The sequence below is a fragment of the Osmia bicornis genome, chromosome 1, assembly GCF_907164935.1.
Source record: "Osmia bicornis bicornis chromosome 1, iOsmBic2.1, whole genome shotgun sequence".
NCBI classification, from domain to species: domain Eukaryota; kingdom Metazoa; phylum Arthropoda; class Insecta; order Hymenoptera; family Megachilidae; genus Osmia; species Osmia bicornis.
This window is the reverse complement of record NC_060216.1, coordinates 14,541,101-14,563,586: the sequence shown is the minus strand read 5'-3', so window position 1 is coordinate 14,563,586 and position 22,486 is coordinate 14,541,101. Positions and strand designations below refer to the sequence as shown.

The 22,486-nt window shown below is 36.0% G+C and overlaps 1 protein-coding gene across 3 annotated transcripts; it reads left to right on the top strand.

Annotated features, from left to right (window-relative positions):
* Positions 1 to 834: 834 nt before the first annotated feature.
* Positions 835 to 20,181, top strand: LOC114870857 (ubiquitin-conjugating enzyme E2 H). Of its 3 annotated transcripts, XR_003788435.2 has the most exons (6): positions 835 to 1,507; positions 8,308 to 8,384; positions 17,501 to 17,668; positions 17,819 to 17,947; positions 18,228 to 18,570; positions 19,677 to 20,181. XR_003788435.2 is itself a non-coding variant. In XM_029176020.2 (5 exons), the coding sequence occupies exons 1-5, from the start codon at positions 1,455 to 1,457 to the stop codon at positions 18,362 to 18,364; spliced, it is 564 nt and encodes a 187-aa protein (XP_029031853.1). In that variant the 5' UTR covers positions 835 to 1,454; the 3' UTR covers positions 18,365 to 20,181. The 3 variants fall into 3 exon arrangements, 2 of the variants coding, with proteins under 2 accessions (XP_029031853.1, XP_046141583.1); XM_029176020.2 differs by having other exon boundaries at positions 18,228 to 20,181; XM_046285627.1 differs by lacking the exon at positions 835 to 1,507 and adding an exon at positions 1,663 to 1,792 and having other exon boundaries at positions 18,228 to 20,181.
* Positions 20,182 to 22,486: the final 2,305 nt, after the last annotated feature.

Here is a 22,486-nt window from a genome sequence, read left to right as displayed (position 1 = left end):
GAGTAATTCCATTTCTTTTAAACCGTTCGTGCAATTTATTCTCTTGCTGGAATAATTATTGCGAGATAAGACCATTCTTTATAACTCCACTATTGAAGGTTTATATAATTTCTCCTATAATATGTGTGAAAGGGGTTAACTTTAAATGTCAAGTTTAATCAAATTTAACAGATACTGGATTTCGCATTGTTGTTTCTAAAAGGTATTTATATATTATTTATAACAATTCTGTATAGTTACTGTATAGGTATTACGAACATGATTATCTATTTAATTTAAATTTAAATTCCACGCATACGTCATCAATTGATACTATTTTACAGTGTTACCAAGTACTAGTGATTTTTATGAATATGTGCTTTCTGTAACGAATTTGTTTCTAAATTCCAAGAGTAATTGCTTTTTGCTTTTGTTTTCGTATTAGCAAATACATAATGCGTGATAAATTTTCAATATTTCAACATCAAGTATACATGTATAAATTATTCATAACGAAATCAAAATACGTTTTTAGTTACGAAATACAACATTAATAGGATACTTTGTGCAACTGATTGCCACATAATAAAAAATAATTCGTATGAAATAATAGAACACGAAATAAGGGCATAAACGAACACGTTTTAATATTAATATTTTTATTAGTTATACAGTTTGAATTTCTTTAGGCGATTTAAAAAAAAAGAAAATTAAAAAAAAAAACGTAACAACGTTTAGCCGTATTATTTGCGGTAATTCTAGTGATATTAGTGAAACGAAAGAATTGCTGGTGATTTGTGGAGGATAGCAGGGATTTTGTATGGTGCGCGCGCATCCAGTGGCAAGACGTAAGACAGAGGTAGCAGCAAGCAAGAGAGCAGTACAGAAGCGGAATCAGATGTAGTGAAGTCTGTGAGTTGACAGTGGGGTGCACGAGAACAGGCGTTTCATAGCGGTGGAGGCGGAGGAGGTTTAGGGGAAAGAATTGTTTTCTGTGTGCGCGAGAAACGTGTCGAACAGTAAAAGTCTCTGAACGGGAATCATTGGTTGGTGGTGGTGAAATGATCCTCTAGCCCGAGGATTTTGACTTGGTCCGCTCGGACAAAGAGGAATACAATTTGTATATCGCTACACATCGACGGATCCTACGCTCGTTCATCCATAGAAAACATCATCAAACGCTGACGTCGCAAAATTCGTCTGGTGTCGTTTTCCTTCGTGGTGAGCGTCGAAGATTCAACGACTGACTAGCGACCATCACGCGCGCGTGTCTTTGTTTTTTTTGTTTCTCAATAAACTTGCTCGCAACGGGTGAAACAGTGTGTTATATCACAGTGGTGAAAGACTGATATTGTTGTGTGTATTGCTGTGATAAATAATCGGTAGCAGTCAGAGGCCCTTCCTAAACGACGATCGAGCTCAGCTGATTCAAGGACTTGCTGCGAAGGGCTCTGCTGCGATAATAGACGATAAATATGTCGTCCCCCAGCGCTGGAAAACGACGTATGGACACGGACGTTCTCAAATTGTATCCTTGAAATTCACTTTTATTTCTCCTACTTGCTATTTGTATCTCCGTCTTCTTTTTTTTCTTCTTCCTCGTCTCCTTCCCCCCACTCCGACTCCTTCTCCCGTAACCCCCCACCCTCTTGTCCCTCCTACTCCGCGATCTCTTGTTCTCGTTCTTTCTTTCTCTTTCGCTCTATCGCACGTGCTTGCGATCGGATGCGAGAGAGGCCTGCACATGGTTGCAAGTGCAAGAGCTACGTAGTATGCATGTGCGTGTTGCACGGTGGAATCGCTTATTTATCAGGTAACCGATTGGTTTATAGGCCGACGAGAAACAACACGGTGCAATGTCAATGATATTTCACGGTGACCAGAGATATTTAACTCCTTGTTTCGTCGATGACGGAACACAGCTGTTTTTAAAACCAGCTGACTCCCTACATTTCTGCGCTCGTGTGTGCGCAGCTTTATCTTGTTCCCTCAACGCATCGCGAGTGTGCCCGACCACAAATTTTTAGAGGTTAGCTTTTATATTTTTCTTTTTTTTTCTTCCTCATTTCGTTCCTTTCGATAGAATTCTTTGATTTAGGAATTCGAACGGTACCCGGATTCTATGATACTCTTTATATTTATACATTCGTAGCGAGCGTAAATATTTAAAGTCGCGCGTCAAAGAGAAGCGTATATACATATGTACGTTGCTTCGAAACGGAGTGAAGCGCGACCAACGGTAATTGAGACGTCACCGTCTCAATTACCGAATATTTCAACATTAATCGAATAATTCAGAAAAATAAACGCGAGCTTTGCAAACAGATATGAAAAATACAAACAAAAGATAATAACGATGCCAACTTATAGACTGGTTCGATTACTTTTCCACCAAACGTTATTATCTTTGATAAGTCACGTGACGATAGTGACTAATAATTTCCATTATTCTTGCCTGAGGTGGCCATTTCTGTTAGAGATACACCTTTGTCGATAAACCTGGTCAACGATCGTTGACGTATTTTACTCTTTAATCAACGTTCGAACAAATTTATCCTTTTGATATAGAACGTACATTTACGCAAGGGGTAGAATAATTGCTTCACCGATTTTGAAGTTCTAGTAACTTCTAGTATTATTACACAGGTGAATCCATGGGGGTTATTGCCATTCCACCATAAGGGGTTGTAAAATTGAAAAAGATAGATTTAATTATATAATTAACAATTAAATTCGCATATTAATATACTTATTAATTAATTAATAACATATTAATATACCAATAAATTCCCACTTGTGTAAATGTGCATAATTTTATAATTAAATGTTCATAGTTTAATCTACATATACGAACCTAATTCGTAAGAAATTGATTTTTTGCGTAATATAACGTCGCGTTTCGCTTATCATTCTTGTACAGACGTTCTTGTACGAATGTGTCAGTTTTTCTAGAGCGATGATAGTCTCTCTTTATACCGTGTTCTTTCGTGTCTCGTAACCATCGATCAGTCTTTGTTGAAGCTTACATTAAATTTGCAAGCGCTTCGTCGGGCAAAGTGAATTGGATGCGTTTATTCGCATCGGTTCGTTCGGTATAAACAGGTTTTCAAATTTCCCGAAGAAAGAATTAGCGATACGAATTTGAAGTCTTAGATAAATTGAAAATTTTCAAGGCAAATTATATCGATACCATTATCTCAACACAAGATTAAACTGGGACAAATATAGTACAGGTTTTTTTTAATAAACTGATAACAGGAAAAAAATTAATCTAAGCGTTATAGAAACAAAAATATTATCGTATCTTTTTAATTAAAATTTCCATTTAAGTTCAGAATCATTTCTCGTACCTTTTGGAATTTATTTAGAAACTTATTCGAAAGAAAAGTCGTAAAATAATAATCGGTATCTTGAAACGAAACAGTCGTAGTTTTCAGCGAACAAAAATAAAAACGATTCGTTAGAAGGGGATAAGGCGAACGGAAAAATTGGAGGATCTCAGCGATGTTAAAATAAACAGGGGAACGTATACAAGTTTTGAAATTTTATAGCGTATAAACTTGTTGGCAAATCGAAGTTAGGTAAATATTTCCATTTTAAATAACGCCGAAAGCCGTTTCCTAGCTTTATTATGGAATATGCATTAGCGACCAATTCGACTGGTTGCTTCGTTATTTTTCTACGGGGCTCGATGGAAAATTGTTTCTTTGCCAAGAATTCCTTTCTTCCGCGATGCGGCATACCGGAATTGTATTTTCGGTCTTTTTCGTTTTGTAAATTTAAGAAAAACCCCCTCTTTGTTCTTTGTCATCATCAAAAAAATGTTGAAATATTTTAATTAAGCGAGCGAATTAATAATCAATTTTGTTATCGAACCTTTTCCTTTTTTGTTGCACGGTTATCGATGATCGTAAATCAGATTGTATAAATTTCATTCTAGTTGTCGCATAATATTGTGACACAAATCGAGCCGTGTTAAAAAACACTGTTTAAAGTGTTATAAAACGTATCTATTAGTGTTCGTCGTATGATCGCGAAGGCTCACCTTGAACGCCTACATGACACGAATGACAAGGTTTGCTTCCTCTTCTAGAATTGCAACCGCATATTTATACACACCTTCCACTGTTTTAACATTGTTTTTATCATCTGTTCTAGTCCAGTTTCAATAGGACGAATAATAGACTAGAAAATGGCAATAATTCCTAGGGACATTATTAATTTTTTTTTAAATTAACACTAGAACTACCAAAGAGATCAAAATGACTGATTTCCAGTTTCTTATTTTAACCCTCTATTGCATGAATTTTTGACGAGTTTACTTAAAAATAAGTTTGGTCATAAAATAAATAATAAAATTTTATTAGAAAATTGCGCAATGTTCCCTCTTGGAACCAGCTCAGAGTCTTTAGTATTGTCTACTTAATTTATTATAGAAATAAATTTAAGTTCCCGTTTGGGAACGGAATGCAATAGAGGGTTAAATTTATAAATTTTATCCAGGTATTTTTTTTTATATTTCTTCCTTCATTTATTTAATAATTTACATTATTTTCAGTTAAAAAATAAGTCGGTAGTTCTAGTGTTAATATTTCAAAAATTCTAATTTTCATCTTCATGTACATAGATCGGAGAGTCTCTCTCTCTACATTGCCATTTTACTCGGGTAAGCTTAACGAGCCGCGCACGGTGCATCTAAAGTTTCGACCAACCCTGTCTAATTTTCATTATTTCTCTAATGCAGTGGTCAGACGAGAAACACGTAGACGTGGTGTTCCGGAAGTAATTCAATTATGGATCGACGATACTCGATGGACCTCTCAGAAGGTTCCTTGTCCGCCCGTCGAAATCAAGCTAATCAATTACGCGGCTAATTAACAAGGTTCTCGATATGGGCGGTTAATGGTTCACCGTAATGGCCTCGATAGCACGCGAGAACACGCGAAAAGTGTTCTTCGTATAATATCGTTTTACCTGAGACCCGTGATATCGACGACGCGTATTTCAATAACGTCCACCTCCACGATATCCAATCTATTCGAGACTTCAATTATTCTCTAAACATCAAAGATCGAAGTTAATAAACGTCACGGGGTATTTGTTCGCGATCGATTCTATACCTCCCAAAGAAATGGAAAAAAAACAACTTGATTTGTATGGAGATAGCGTATTGAAATGAACGGGTTCGATATGAAAGCAGTTGATTTTATCCTTTTTTTTAGAGAATATTGAAAACTGTCAAATGATTCTTTATCATAGATATTGGTACCATATTTTTATTTTTATTCTTGAAATATTCAAGTTTGGATTAGTAGATTAGGACGCATCTGGTGCGTCGAATTGGGAAATCTCGCGTCCAATACTTGACCTTTTTTGAAATGATTCTTTATCATAAATATTGGTACCATATTTTTATTTTTATTCTTGAAGTATTCAAGTTTGGATTAATAGATTAGGACGCATCTGGTGCGTCGAATTGGGAAACCTTGGCGAACGTGCGAATAAATTGAAAAATGAGGAGGTGGCCGAGTTCATCTCGTGTCCAATACTTGACCTTGTTTACGGGCAGGATTACATAGACCTTTCGCTATCAGCGTACATTTCAGTGTGTTTCTCGAATACATTATAAAAGAGGCTGTTTCGCTTTGTGCCTTATCTAAGCAATTCTTACTCCGGCCAGAAAACACAGGGCTATTATCTAAGCGGTACACAACGCCTATCCCATGTTCGTTTCTATGTAACTACAGTGCCTGGAATTCGTAACGAAGGCCAACGACGGAAGAAATAATTTTGTACGCGTTAGGGAAGTTTCCTGTCGCGTTAGAAAGAAAGTTAGAATTATGTATTTCCCTTCGACGAAAATTTTCGCGTGATTTTTCGCACGCGCACCAACGTTGGTCAATGTAAACGCGGCTTATCGAACATCGAAGATAAGAGGGCATCTAGGGGCGCGTCTTCCGAAAATAAATAACATCCAAGGGCGCGAGAGTGATGGATATTTTAAACAATCGTACCATCTGCGCAGATAGACGCGACATCGATTCGCACGTGCTGTTTATTTGGATAGACGCGACGCAGACGCGTACACTTTTTCGTGTTCGCGTTTTAGAGTTTAGTGGTCTTTGCTGGGAGTAAACGAGAAAAAGACCGATGCGCGATTTAGTTAAATTTAACCTGCTCATTAACCCTTTGAAGGCCAGCGGTACGTGCTAGTACCATCTTTTTATTTTTCGTCTTTTCTTTAATTCAGAATTAATTTGCGAATTTTTCAACATGAAAGTACTTTTTACACTCTTGGGATTCCAAGTTATATAATTTTCATGGAAAGTGTTTACTCATAATTGTAAGCAATTAAAACACAAAAAATTCATTTTTTTCCCCCGGGAATAAATTCGGTTATTTTGGAACGAAAAATCCTAGAGCTCTGAAAATTTTTGAATTTTCCAATTCTGACGTCAGAATAGTAATCAGTGACCCCAAAAATTCTCATGAAAAATGTGTCCCTCAAAGGGTTAATCACTGTTCTTACTACCTCAATCAATTTCTCTTATTGGATGTATGAATTAATTAAACGAAATGCTTGGAATGGGAGCTCTGTTTTAATTATCTTTTATTAATCATACATTTGATGAAAGATTAATTAAAAATTATTTCGATTGCCGGTACAAGTTAATTTGGATTCTATTCGGTTGCGTGTCCGAGGCGGGGTTAACGTGGCGCGTACACCTCGATTTATGCGTATCCAACGGCATTACTACGGGAATATACAAGAGAACCGATTGCGTTCACGGTAGCCTGGTCTTTCCGTATAACAAAGCTCGAAGCTGCGCCAGGTGAGAGGCCAGTAACGCTCGCCTCGTGTGTGTAACCGCTTGCCAAAACAAGAAAGTGGTTTACCGTACGTTGAATAACACATCGTTGTAATTTGATTTTCCTTTTCAACGATCGCGCGGCTCTCACGGCTTCGTTACCACTCGATGGAAATAAAAAGGATGTGTTTTCAGTGGTATAAAATACACGAGCGAGCGAGCGGGCTTTTGATAAAATGTACTCATTAGCGATGAAATTTATTGCAGTAGGAAATAAAAATTATTTCCTTTTTCTTCATTTTTCGTCTACGGGGAAACGCAAGTCTCGGAAATAATTGTTTGCCGAACTTTCTCCAAAGTCATCCGGTTCCGTTCTTCAGCATCGTTTTCTGGTTGCGTAGCTTGTTTTCGTACTCGGTCTCCGACCCCGATTCCTCCAACGACACTTTGCATGCCCGCGAATTATTCTATCGCGGTATCGGGGCCAATCTCGCGTGAAAATTTGCTCGATCCACGACGGAACGACGCCGCGTAGGTACCTTTCGATCATCGATGCGTAGTAATGAGTACCGTTTAAACGAACCTAACGATTAAAATCAAACGTACCTTGAGATTCGATGGCGCGTGATAAATCGTAATCGCAGATCTCGACGGAGAATAGCTCGTTTTCAGATTTCATTCCTTTTTCTCCTATCCACGTGAATTCTCGAGAAAGTTATAGTTAAAAATTTAATAAGAAATGATTATTTCTTCGGATGGAGCGTATTATTGTATTCGGAGAAACTCTGAGCATTGCTCAGAAATCTAAGTACTTTCTAATGTGCGGAGCTCTGCAGATGCATTAGAGACAAATTGCGCCCAGATTTCACGTGAAACCGTTATTATAATCTTCAATTGAAGTAGATCACTCATTTATATCTTTATAAATTTAATTTTAAGGTTTCTTGCAAGATTAGGGTAGTAAATCGGTCGGTTTAACCCAGGGCCTCCCACACTTTCTCGTACGGCCCTGCAAAGATTTTGCATTTTGATTTTGAAAAATTCCTAGTGTCCCCCAGCCTCGTTGTACCCTAGGCGTGTTAACTTAATTTTTGGAAATGATACCATGGTGTTTTTTCGGATAGGCACTGATGTTTAAATAAATTTAAGATTAAAACATTGATTTTTTAATTTTAATTTTTAAATTTTACATTTTTAAATTTGTAGCTGGCTCGTTTTGAAAAAGGTTGCTCATCCCTGGTTCAAGCTCTGGCGATTGAGCGCTCGATATCGCGTGGGTGGAGTGGCAGCGAAGGTGTTAATTGATGGGAAGTCGAATGAATCTAACGATCGGGATTTTTGATAAGATTTCGCGCCCGTAATAGTCTACCTTAGTTCATTGCACCGTTTTCTCGTCGACGCCAAAACACATATTTACCCCCCGTGTTTTCGCTTCTTATTTGAATTTACACCTACCTCCTCCGATCCCCGTGTTCCTTTAAATATTATTACAGATTCACATTCCTTAACCGACTCACAGAATAGAAAGCAAGCATGAGGTGACGATTCTAGGAGGATTAAACGAATTTTCCGTGAAATTCTACGGTCCAAGGGGCAGTAAGTACGAAATACACCTTTTCTTTGGATGTTTTATGTGTTTTCAGGAAAGCAAGTATTTTTTCCCTTCTTTTCTTTGTTAATTATTTGGCTAAATTTGATTTGGCAATCATAGTGGTATTCAGTGTCTGATTTATGGATAACTAACGGTGATTATAATCACTGTAATCACAATAAATTGGAATAATTACTTGCTTTCTAATTATAGAGATTGAAAGAAGTTCTATTCGATTGATTGGAAAATCCTCTTCCATATTAAACATAGAAAATTTTCGGCATTAGAATAACTTTGTTAAAAATAAATGTTTGTAATAGAAAAATACTTTTTCTAATTAATCGAATTTCTTTCAACTGATAATATTTTAAGGCAACGTATAGGAGATATCGTGTATTATTTTTTATTTGATGGCAATAGAAACCATAACATTGATTGAAAAACTAAAAGAAACGACCATGAAGCAATCTCAGAACAATGTAATCTCTCCTTACGAGTATCGCATTGCAAATATAAAAGACGATACGAAGGAGTTTCTATTGCATTTCCTTGTACACTTTATCACTTACCAGATATTTTATGTAATGCTTACCTAACAGGCTGTACATTGAAATTATTGATAATTTGTCAAACGTTCACAATTATCCCTATTAAACACCCGAATTATTTACCATTATTATCTGGGCTTAACAGTAAAGTCACTAACGAACAGATTAACTAATATAAGTACACTCATGGATCAGAGTTCAATGTATTGTTTTCTGTTACAATTAATGGAAAAATTTAAAGGTTCCTGGAAACAGTAGAATTTTTTAAAATCTTCTTCATTATACAAATTAATAATTGTGACCAAAAATAAAACACAATTTATCCTCGGTAGAAATATCTTTCCAAGGAACACTTCGTCAGGCGTTTGATTGATATCGTGTCGATCAGCTGATCGATGGAAACGCGTGTATTATTGCAAAAGTGTATCCGGTGCGAGGAACACGCGAGTCCTTGGATTCTGAAATGCTGAGAACATAGTACGATATAATCACGTGAAACGATGATTCCTCTTTGCGACTCGTGTCCGTTCGTATATATCGTGATAAATTATTCGCGGGTTCGCAGGGCAAGGTTACCAAGACCAGGAAGTAATGGATCAGGTTAACGGTGCACCGGTAACGAGGAAACTCGATAGAAATTCATTTGATAAATGAGTCTCGAGGTGATTTAAATTTTGTCATACACGGTTTTTCAATTATCACATTGTTGCATATGAACTGGCTAATTTGGAAATTATGCGTGGGTGGTACGAGTCCCATACCGCCAGAGCCTTCCCCTAATTGAATATTACGAAAGATATTTTCTTTTCCATAATTAAAAAGAGGGTTGATTTTGGAAGATTGAAATTCAGGCGCGATTTCATGACACAAAAGTATCGCGAAATATCGCTTAATTAAAATTCAATTTAAAGCTCAAGATCTATCGATAATTACCGTATAAAGGGTTTATCGATATCGTACGGGTACGAACAGGGAATGTTTACGTGCCGTAGGATTTCTGTTCGCTTGTATATTGATCGATCGAGGAATAACGCTATTCTGGAATGCCGGTGGCACGAAAGAGTGTTTTAAAATTAATTTCATTGCTTCTTCGCTTTTATTGCGTCCTTCGGAACAGTTACAGTTGGGTAAGCTGCTCGATCATTATGACCGTGTATGTGATCGTTCGTGTGTTACAACAATTATCGTAAACGGTGCATCCTGATGCATCTCGATGCAAAAAAATTCTCTTTCAACGAATATAGTTTCATCGAAGTCAAAAATATAATCATCGATCACTTGCCAGACGAGTTCGGCCTCGAAACTGTAGTTAATTAGAAAGGAATTACAGAAGCAGTAATTATGAATTGCGAATTCATCTTGTTAATTGGATATTCTTGTTCATTGTTGCAACTTTTAATTAGGTTCAAAATAAATTCATAAAAGGTTTTATTACTTAGTATCTGCACCATTGTTCTAGTGTTTTACACTCTTGACGCACCACGTGTGTCATATGATTTCCTATCGTTGACGCACCTTATGCGTCTTGCAGTTATCAATTTTTTTCTTTCTTTTTACCAAAGTTTCTTCGCAAACTCGGCGTTACTTTAACCATAAAATTCGTGTAGATAGTTTTACGGTCACGTCGAGAGTTTCTATAACTTTTCACGATATTTCAAAGGGAAGAACAACTGGATCTTACTGGCTGTAAGACCGTTTCGTGTTTTCCAGATAAATCGATGTATTACTGTGAACGGTTTGAAATAAATTACATGGGAAGAAAGAATGGCGGTGACGATAAGAGCTGTTCAGTTTAGACGCATCTCCTCGGTGGTTGCCCCTTTTATTTCTACTTGATCAACCAGCAAAATTGCGTAACCTGTATCGTCAGCACGTGAATTGTCTATCTTTCTATTTTTATTTTTTCTCTTATTACGATAGAGTTCTTATTCGAGGTGGATGTTGAGTCAATTGGGATCCAAAGCTATGGTACGAAAATTCTTTTACGATTCATGTATTGGAAAAATAATTTTAAAAAATATCAGTGATATACAGTCCGAAGGTTAAGAAAGCGTTTAGAATCCTTTTACCAGTAATTATGTCTCTTTTTAAGGCATACGAAGTAAAAGTTATAAGAATACAAACGACGTTGGTAACTGATAAGATTAACAGTGTTTCATTACGAATGTATCACAGAAACAAATATCGTCGATTTCTTGGTGAACTACAACGCAAATGATTTTCATTGGCTGTGTACCACGTAGAGAATCTTTATTGGTTCTTTATCACAGTTTAATGAGTTACTTAATAAACTCATTTGCATTGTAAACCCGCGTAAACGATTTTCATCCACGTTTCGTGATTTTTCTTATCAATTATTTCGAGCGAACCGATATTATCAGAGACTCGACCGGTGTAGGGCTTTTGATAAAATTAATTTATACCCTCGTCCATTAGAACCGGAGCATTTTTCTTTGTGACGCCCGGCGTTGTTGAACATGTGTATGCTCTCAGTACATCCGCCGCTTACACCATCCGTGTTTTACTACACAAAGCACACAGAGTTGTTTGAAAATGCCTGTAAATGAGCGGTCGCCGATACACATCGGTGATACACTGTGTTCCGTACGCTGACCCACTTTAACAACGGCCCTCTAATACGCCCAAGATTCTCTTCGACACCGATGCTGCTCCATGGGGTGTTGGAAAAATTTGCGATAAGCCTTTTATGGGGATAGTGTTCGATTATTGACTAGAAGTATTTTCTACTTTCGGGGAACGAATAGTTAATTTTCAAATTTCTAGATTTTTGGGGGGATGTTCGAGTATTAGAATTTGAGAAATTTGGACTCTTGGGATTTTAGAATTTTAGAATTTTGGGATTTTAGAATATTAGAATTTTAGAAATTTGGGCTATTGGGATTTTAGAATATTAGAATTTGGGAAATTTGGGGATTTTTAGAATATTAGAATTTGGGGAATTTGGGGATTGTAGAATATTAGAATTTTAGAAATATGCAATCTTAGAACCTAGGATTTTAAAAATATTAGAATTCGAAAAATTTGCAATTTAAAAATATTAGAATTTGAAAAATTTGCAAATTTAAAATATTAGAATTTTGGGATTTTAGAATATTGAAGTTTGAGAATTTTGGAATCTTGAAATTTTTGAATTTGGGAATTTTTGAATCCCTTGATCTCTTCCTGTCTCTCCTAATATATTTCCAAGATTGAAATCCATTCCAGAAATCTCCATAGCATCCGAATGTACATGAAAACGTATTTGACCAGAAAGCGTAGTTACAAGTAGGGATCCTCTTGCTAATGATGCTCAACAGTTCTAAATTGAGACCTTAAACAACTTCGTAGCTCGCTGGCTTTCCGGAGATACTTTCCACTAGTCTCTCCTTTTGTATAGCAGACGAGTTATTGTATAAAAGGATCCAAAAAGATCTACGTAACCGTAGCCAAAGGAACGAGTTTATTGTTTCTCGTTGTACGGTCTCGGTTGTGTATTTTTGATTATGAGGAAGCAGTTACGAGTCGGACGACCGACTTTGACTCGTTCTCTCCGTCGAGAGATGGGAATCAATTAAACTGCAATTATGGTGCATTTGGCAGTGAAAGACGACAAGAATCTGTCCGCGGATAGAATCCGAAGCGCGAGCAATGTGGCTAAGAACTATTAATGGAAACAGAAAGACCAACCGAGGAGAGCTTGTTCTTCCTCTGACAAGCAGAGCAGGTGTAATTTCAGGGTCTGTGTTCGCAATTAATTTCACGTTTCATTGAAAACCCTGATATTAAAATTAATTTAGAAAAGAAAAATATAATTTTTAATTATTAATAATTAATAATTACAAAATTTAGTATATAATTGAAAAGTACAAATAACAAAGTAAAAATGAATTCAAATTTTCCCGCGTAAAAATTAATACCCAATTGGCGGTCCGCCACAGGCCTATATAAGCAGGCCCCCTTTCGGCACATTGTCATTCTCCCCGGGGACGTCCACGGGGAAGGATGGGAACACCGTCCCATCACCGCTTTCCTCTGGGAAGCCTGATTTAATCGTGAGTGTACACGAATATTTTCCGGCACAAATGACTGCGGCGAAAGGGTTAACGCACGCATTACGCACATCTGTCAGAGATAAAAAAGGTCGCTCGCCTCTGCTCTATCAACGTACCACGAATTATTAATTCACCGAGGAGTATATTTTATTTTTCGAATTTTCTTGTAAAACCATCGCTATTACAGAAATTATCATCCCGGTAGTATCTCGTTTGCACAACGACCGCGAATTGTTTTCTTCTCAGCCAGACCGTAATTTCTCGTCTTGTTGCCTTTAATTTGCGTCCACTTCTCTGCCACGCGTTTTATCGCCATTTCTTACCAACGTCTATTTATTCGTTTTATTCCTTTCATTTAGCAAGTTATTTTTTCTTCAAATTATCATCAGTTCATTTTCCACAAATTTTCTTTTCATTAACGAGAATAGTATTCACCGTTACGATGCGATAATAACAAATCTATTTGCATGAAATTATAGGAATGTAGATTGAACGCAATCATCGTTGCATTATTACAATAACAGGGGAATATCATGATTACACGGATGCGAATGCAGGATTCAATACAGGCGTTTATTCTGCGGACAAATAACAGGAACACGGTGCAAAACAAACATGATTTCACGTTATAAAAATCACGCGAAATACCACCGTTGATTATACAAATTTAATTTACCTAACGATGCTTGAAATATTATACATCAATAACTCGATATTTCATTCGTACAGGGTGAAATGCAATTAATTAACGTTGCAGAAATTTGATCGTAATGCGTGTGTACAAATCTCATTTCCACCGGAGTGGTAATTACTGTTAACAGTATAAAAATGGATAAAAAAAAATCCGATAGGCGAGCATGAAAATGCTTCTCTCCTGGAATACGTGTAAAAGCACATTTTTTTTTTTTTCTCGATGCGTCTAAATTGCTACGCTTCCAGCTGACCCAGTTTCCACGTAGAAGCTGTCTACGTCACAGTGCAAATTATGTTGTGCATAAGGGACCCTTGGTAATCTCGTGCACCCGATCCTCCTATCCGTGTCTACCCTTTGGTTGATTGTTTCATTTCATTTATCTGAAATTAAGGGGATAGAGAAATTTTTCTTCTTACAAATAGATTTTCATTTTCAAACAGTTACTCCTCGTTTAATAGAAAATGAAATCTGATCAATTTTCATGAAAAATTTTCATTAGAAATCGCGTCGAGATTTCGATGTACACCGTGTATAATCTCTGTCGTAATTTCCAGCGAACCGTTTCACTTTCGTTGCGTGTTGCTCGCGAATTTCCACCACCCTGTCCTCAATTACGATACCTCTCGGCTCGTTCAACAACGGTTACCTTCTTTATAAATCCCTTTAATTACTCAAGATATCTTTTCTTTTTCTTTCACCCTCCCGCGGAGGTTGCATTTCGAAAGAGCTGAAGAGTCGCGCGGATGCAGTTCGATACGACGAAACTTCTCCGAGCCTGGCCCAGTGACCTAGTTTTTCCTTGCTGTTGCTGTGCTACAGGAAAACCGTGTTGCTACGCGTTCGTTTTCCATTTCTACGATTCGACCCACCCTTTGGAGCGAAGAAAAAAATTTTAATCGGTGCAAACGTGATCCACGTTTCGTTGAATCAAAGAGGCAGAGTTCGTTCGGGCATCGTTTCATCGCGTAAAAATCATAAATGAAATTCGAGTATGACGACTGATGGAAATGAGAATATATTCCAGTTAGAGGGAACAGGAAATACAGATATAGTTCGATTATCCTGCGAATGGGAGCTTATCCTACGGTCCATTACGATTCAATTGGATAGAAACAGGAAATGATCGGGTTCAGTTACGGTGTTCGATTCGCGATCATTATTCGCAACCCTTGCTTGCATTGCATCGTAACGAAATACAGTATCCTTTGATCAAACGTACGTGCTTGAAAATTGTGTAACACGATTCAGGAAAAATATTGAAAAATTTGTTTTCAATCGTTCTTTACTTTAACGTTAAATCAGTAAGTACTTTTTTCAACTTTGATTTCATTTTTGTCGATTAAATTGCAGGATGAAATTTTATGAAATAAAATATCAAAAATGTTATTGAATAAACGAAATATGAGCAAAGCGAGTTCAGGTAGATAAGAGCAAAACAGCTTTGCAATCTGAAGAGATTAAGGGTGAACAGAATTTACCGTTCAAATCCTCCCTTGCATTGTTTTCTAATCCCCAAATAGGAAGGTACTTCAATGGAATTTCGTTGATTCTAGTAGTTCTCCAACGGCCTGTGGATTCAACCATTCAATCCGTTATAATCACTATTCATCAATAAGCCTTGAAATCATTTGCAGTCAGTTAATTAATTAATCCACTAATGAATACGATTAGAATTATGCGTTTGATTAATCGAAACATAGGTAAACTCTGCTAAACAGAATAATTAATAAATAAAAATATAACAATTCTTTTTAAATTTCCAATATTATTGTCTTTTAAAATCATTCGAAATACGAGAGTTTCAAAATGATTCCTCGTCTCAATTTCAAACAGAAATAATTTAAACAGCAAACGATACGCGTGCGACTGAATAAAGGATTATCGATGCAAATGTTCCAAACGACCCACCGATAAACGGACAAAATTATTCAGTTTTGATTTATTTAATTATATTCATACGATCGTGATATAATCAAACAAATATCACGTTTAACTCGTGTCTCATTATTATATCAATTAACGCGATAACAGTTCAATTAAACGTACCGGGAAATAAATTGAGACAGGGTATTTAATTAATTTGTGAATTTATAATTTACGAGAATTTTAATAAATAATCGAGTAGGGAAGAAATATGAAGATTGCGAATTTAATTGCTAACTCAATACTTGAGAGTAAGACTCGCACGAGAGTGAGTGTCAACACAGGTGGATACTTACCCTTAGGATTCCACATATAAGACTGAAATATTAAACATCCATTAGGAAATGATTGTTTGACAATTTAGAGATGTCAATTTACAATGTCCCTATTTTTCATGTCGACTCGATATGATGAGTCTTGGTTCGCTGAACCGACTGCACACCGAACAGGAATTAGCTCGGTTGCTTGTGCATTCCCGCAGCTCCGATTCCGTGTGGATATTGATACTTTCACCGTGAATCCGTTCGTCTGTGTGTTCCACGTGCGTGTACGCACAGGTGGGTCACGTTTCTCGCCTACACGTTACTGCAAGCGCGTAATGCACGCTTGTATCCTCATGTGTGTATGCATATTCGCGAAGGCAAAAGTCGGTTCACCGTGACGGGCGGAAAACTATGAGAGAGAGAGAGAGAGAGAGAGAGAGAGAGAGAGTAATTTGTGTAATAGATAGAGTGAGCAGGGGTGGTCGGAGACAGAAGGGGAATCATCATTAAGAGTTTAGAAAAATAAAAATTTCAGATCTAATTAATTAGATGTATTCGCTACTAATGAGCTGCGTTACTAATTAACAATAAAAATAATTTATTTGTTTTAATAAATTAAAAATAGCATAGATTCATTAAAAAAAAAAAAAAAGAAAGTAGGGTATCGGGATTCGAACCGAGGACCTTGAGATTTTTAGTCATGGTTGAAGTATACAAAGTGTTTATTTATGGTTTTATGGAAAAAGTTTAGAGGACAAAGTTATAATATTTCAAGAAGGACATCTAGAGGTATGATTATTTTTTTCCTAGATCGATTTTTCAAAAATTTCAAGATCATCTATATTTAAATTACAGAGGTTCGAGTTACGTTCCATTTGTCTCTTTTTCAAGTGGCCACTTCTGATTCTCTTGTTTTATTATTGGAGTAGAATTTTTCAATTTCATCGACTTCCTTTTGAAATACATCTGAAAATAAAGGTCTCGAGTAATTTGAACTGATGGAAAAGTGAAGGAAAGCTTACCTGGAATTTGCATCGTTGTTTGATATACTAGAAGCTCTCTATGCGAAAGGAGAGCGCTTTAAGTAAGCTTCTTCGATCTAAAAACACCTTCGTGCCAGGGAGTTTGATGGATTCCCTCTTTTCGTGGACAATAGAAGTCGACCTTCCTTCCTTCTCTATTTCCCGTTCATTTTTCCAGCGAGAAAGAGTATCACGTTCCAGGAGTTTTACCGTTCAACGTTCCAGTTTCCTTCATCTATATCGCTGGTTATGATTCCCAGCTGCTGGAATATTATCGATAACTGTGCTTTCAATCTCAATCACTGATGCAATATTCCATTTGTTGTGGCTATCGATTAACCATCGTGAAAATCTTTCATGGAGATTGAACGATTGACTTCTGTTTTATTTCTTCAATCTCCTGTGATTCTATTAGCTTCCTATAGAGTGTCTGTTCCGATTTGATGGCATAAAAGTAGTACAAATTTAATGAAAACGATTATATAAAGGTTTTCTGTGTCTCTACAAATTTCATTCTCTAATAATTTAAAAGAGTTCAATTGAAAATCAATTTTTCTAGCAGATTGAACTTTCGATGAGATTGAAATATTAATCACCTTCTATTTGGACTACATTACAGCACCTTACGAGGGTGGAATATGGAAGGTGAGGGTTCACTTGCCCGAGCACTACCCCTTCAAATCTCCTTCGATCGGCTTTATGAACAAGGTGTACCACCCTAACATTGACGAAGTCTCTGGCACAGTGTGTCTAGACGTAATAAACCAGGCTTGGACTGCCCTTTACGGTATGTATATTTAAATATATCATTCTTTTTCCTTTATTTGAAAGAAAATAGAAGAATATTTGTACCATTTGTTTTCTATTCAAGAAAAATCAACTTCATACTGTTAGATACTTGAATAATTCTGATGGTATCTTTTTCATTCTGTTACAGATTTATCGAATATTTTCGAGTCTTTCCTGCCCCAATTGTTAACATATCCTAATCCAATTGACCCCTTAAATGGCGACGCCGCGGCCATGTATCTACACAAACCTGAGGAGTACAAGAAGAAGGTAGCAGGTGAGTATGTTATCGTCTACCTTCTTCTTTCTTTATCCACCGAAAAGTGATATAACAGAAAGCTAAGAGAGTAAGGAAATTACCATAGAATTATTTCTCTCGGTTGAAAAGTTTTCAATTTACCCGGATATTAACTGGAAGATGTACTCGAACGAGCGTAGAGGGATCAGAGATCCAAGGGGTCGACGTGTAAATTACCTTGGCTCGGGGAAAGCTATTTCCATGTCGAATATCCGGCCGTATTAATTTGCTCGCAATATCCTTGTTGATTTGTTGCTAGATTACGTGAGGAAATACGCGACGGAGGAGGCGTTAAGGGACCAGGAGAACGGCGGTACTGAGAACGGAGTTTCGTCCGACAGCGAGTCTTCGATGAGCGATTTCAGCGAGGACGAAGCACAGGACATGGAGTTGTAACCAAATATTTTACCATCCGTACCCATATCCTTAATCTCGATTCCCTGTAAACACTCCGATCGCTCGTCCTACCAAATAGATGCTTACATTCGAACCATCAGACGGTGTTCGCCGTCTGTTTAGCCGACATGGCACTCTCGTCACTTCGTTTCCTAGGGAACACGTTTCAACTGCGACCAGATTGTTGTTAAATTATTATTCGGCAGGTAAACGAAACAGAAAGGAAGCGTTTAAAAAAATGAACAGCAAATGGATGATGAACAAAAAGAGAATATCGCTTTTGGAGTTTTCAACGAGAGAGGATTCTTTCTTTTTTTTTTTAATTTTTTTATTAATTCCAAATTGGATAGCATTCTGGTTGAACAATTACTGTGATCGACGACGATTAAAGCTTTTGTTTAATATCTTTTTTTTTTTTTATCGCACTTGGTTGTTGTTCCTCCTCGTTGTGGATTTTATTTTCTCTCTTTCTTTTTAAATCGTGCATCGAAGTTGTAGGAACGTTGTTAAAATTTCGTTTACCAACTGTTGCAATTCGTGTTACGTTGTGTTTTAGTGCGCTTTGTTATTCGTACACGTGCCGAGAATAATTACACTTGGCACCGTGTGCAGGGTGTTTGAAAAGATTTTAATGGAAATCTGAGGGATATGGTACTTATCAGAAGATAGGAAAAATGTTTAATACCATCTCTGTCTATCGTAAAGACCATTTGATAATTTTCATTTCTTACTGAAAAGATTAACAGAATAATTAGGAATTTGAAAGAAATATTTTTAAGGATATTTCAATCTTAACGCTATGACTACCTAAGGGACTGTTAACAGAATTATGTCAATTATGATTGATTCTAAATTTTAATTATCATTTGATATAGGTAAGAAAATAATACCATAAGCTAGTTAAAAACAACAAAGTGTTAAAACTTAGAATCCTTCTACTATGGCAATGAATGTATTAAACAATTTTCTAAGTACCATGAATATTACCTCTCTTCTCGAACACCTTGTACATTTAGCATCAATTTCATTTTAACGAACTTGAATGAAAAATTTTTGTAGAGTAACGACTCTTTTGTTGCCTTCACGAAACGACAGTCTCGACAGTAAATAGAAAAGAAGATAAAGGTATACTGAAACACAGGGTGCAGGGTCGATGATGTTATTCTTATCCCATTTTATTCTATTTCTCATGAACAATTTCTTTTTTTCTTTTCTGTCGATGAAAGAATGTTAAAAAATAATTGGAAAATGGGTACTAGGTCCATCTTCCTTATCATTGTTCTATCACAATCCCTGAACGTTTCCCTCGTAGGGCGCAGCAACCGGGGCATGCTTCGACAGTGTTGAAGACAGGTCTGCGTTGTAAACGTCGCTTAAGTAACGATCTTAATGTCGGATTGTCCCAACCGCAGTCGAAATCTGCACGCTCAACGATTCTCGACGGAAGAGAACGAATCAACGGTGACCCCTGTCAATACGACACGTCATTCTGTCATCAGACCGAACCGAATTCATCGCGAATTATCAGAGACGAAGATGGTACGTCCACGGCGGAAGTGCACCATATGGACGTTGATCCGGCGGACGGAAGTAGAAGCGGCAATTTGGATAGAAACACGATTTAACGCGAAAAATCTCTCCTGGTGATGTCTCTTTATATAATATATATATTTTATTATAACTGTCTGATTTAGAACGGCGATTATTGTTTGTACAGTTGTATGCGTTTTATCTCCCCACACCCTCGTGATACTCCCTCATTTATTATTCAAAATTTCTTAATAAGTTGAAATGTTTTAATTTTTTTTTTTTTTTTTTTTTAGATATATATGTATGGTTAAAGTACATTCGCGATCAAATTAGTCTTCCTTGAGGAAATGGTGATACAGGGGAAGTACAAATTCTAAGAATCATAATTTGGACGATATTTTAGAAACAAAATATTAGAAAAATTTAGTATATAATTGAGATATATGAATAGGAAATAAATATCAATTCAAATGTTCCCGCGTAAACGTTTATACGCCCGGGATGGTCCGCCACAGACCTATATAATAGAGCCTCCTCCCTTACATCGTCATTCTTCTCGGGGACGCCCACGGGGTAGGATGGGAACCCAGAACGTCCCTATTTTTTTTTATTTTTTTTTTAAGCCTCATTTGATTACGAGTGTACTCTCATTTGTTTTTTTTTTCTTTTAGAAGTTTAATTTTTATTTTTATGCGGTTACATAATTTTATTTTATGAAGTTTTGGAGAAAGAATTTTGAGGGAATTTTGTACAAAATCTTTGGTGCACAATAATCTTCGTTTAGCAGTTAATTGATCTCTTTCCCTTTGCGTGGTTTTATGGTGTATAAAATATGATCAACCATAAGCGTAGAACACATGGTATTTTTAGTGCCTTTACAGGCAGAAAATTGTGCCTTATACGTGGGTCTCCATAGAAAGGTGAATGATGAGCATTCGTTTAACGAACGTATCAATTGGCAAATCGATCGCAGAATAATGAACCTTGAGTTTTTTATTTTAGAGAAAAACAATATGGTACGAAAATTGAAATTTTCTCGTTTGTATTTTGTAGTAGGTTCACTCCCTATTTTTTAACAATTCAATTTATTATTATTCACACATGAACGTGGCTATCGTATCATTTTTATCTTTATCATTTTTATTTAGTGACATTTTAATTGAATTATTAACACTTTGATACTGCTATTATACATAATTTTTTGCACCAGTATTTAATAATTAATTAATAATAATTTTTAGTACTTTTATACATCAGTTAATATTGTAATTTTAAATGGAAAATTCTCAAATATAATTTTTCGATACAAGAAATTTAATTAAATTATGAAAGTCATTAATTAGATAAAATATGCTGCCATCAAAGTGTTAATTAAATTCGTAATACGATAGCTGCGTCCACGTTTTAATCGTCAGATTTTTTTCTTTTTTAATTAGGAAAATAAAAATAAAGATATTTACTTGATGATAAAAATTCATATTGTTCGCGATTATATGCTTTTATAATTTCATTGATACGATTCATGGTGGCTCTATCCACTCGTGGAAATGTATAGTATTGTATTAATTAATTAGAGAGGTGATTATTAAAATGGAGTGAAACCAATACGACGTTGTCTTTTCTCAGGCATTGTTACATCATCGTTTAATCGTGTTTTCTGAAGGTAAAATAAATCTTCGAAGGTTTCACAAAAATAATTCGCATTTTACGTTAGATTTCAAGAAACATAAAAAAAGAAAAAAGAATAAGCGATTTATTTAGAAAAATTTTGTAATTCTTATTAAATATAGCTGATAGTAGTTTCTCTTAGTCCTTTATATTTTCTTCATAGAATATTCTTCGAAGTAAGTCGATGTAGTAGCTTTAATTATATTCTCATTAGCATCGTTTCATCGTTAATTGAGAAAACCAAAATGAACAGCGAGAAAGAGAGAGAGGAAGAGTGAATGTCCATTGGCGTAACTGGAACTCTTTTTCTCTGTCAGATGTTAATTTTGGTATTTTAGAAATTTTAGAATCATCGAATTTTAGACTAGAAGCCAAATTTTGAAGGAATCATTCGTGACCCCCTGTCTAGTTACGCCAATGCGAACGAGAGAAAAGAAAAAGCAAGATTCAAAGATAAAAAGAATTTGCGTTCTCGTAGATTACAGTGATCGAGGCAAAGTCGTATTCACAGATCTCACGTTATTACTTTTTTATGTATGTAACATAAGATTATGAATGAATTATATGTTATTATTGATCATAATTCGCACAACGCTATTATGTATATGGTTTTTTTACTAACCGAACTTTGTTTAACCAATTGAAAGGATAGTTTTAATAATCATTTTTTATTTTTTTTGCAAATGTTGTTTGTCTCTGCTCATTATGAGTTTGTATCTACTTCTATTTAAATCCTCTACAAACATCCAAAGTTGATAAAACAAATCAATTCAGTCCCCTGTTAATCATTTGCAACATTTTTTATCAATCAGATTAATCATTCTTCAAGCATTGTTCCATGAATATTTGAATGTTTCAGAAATTTCCAAGTACTTCTACTGTCGCACTACTTATTTCAGGAATCAGAAGAATATTACAAACAAT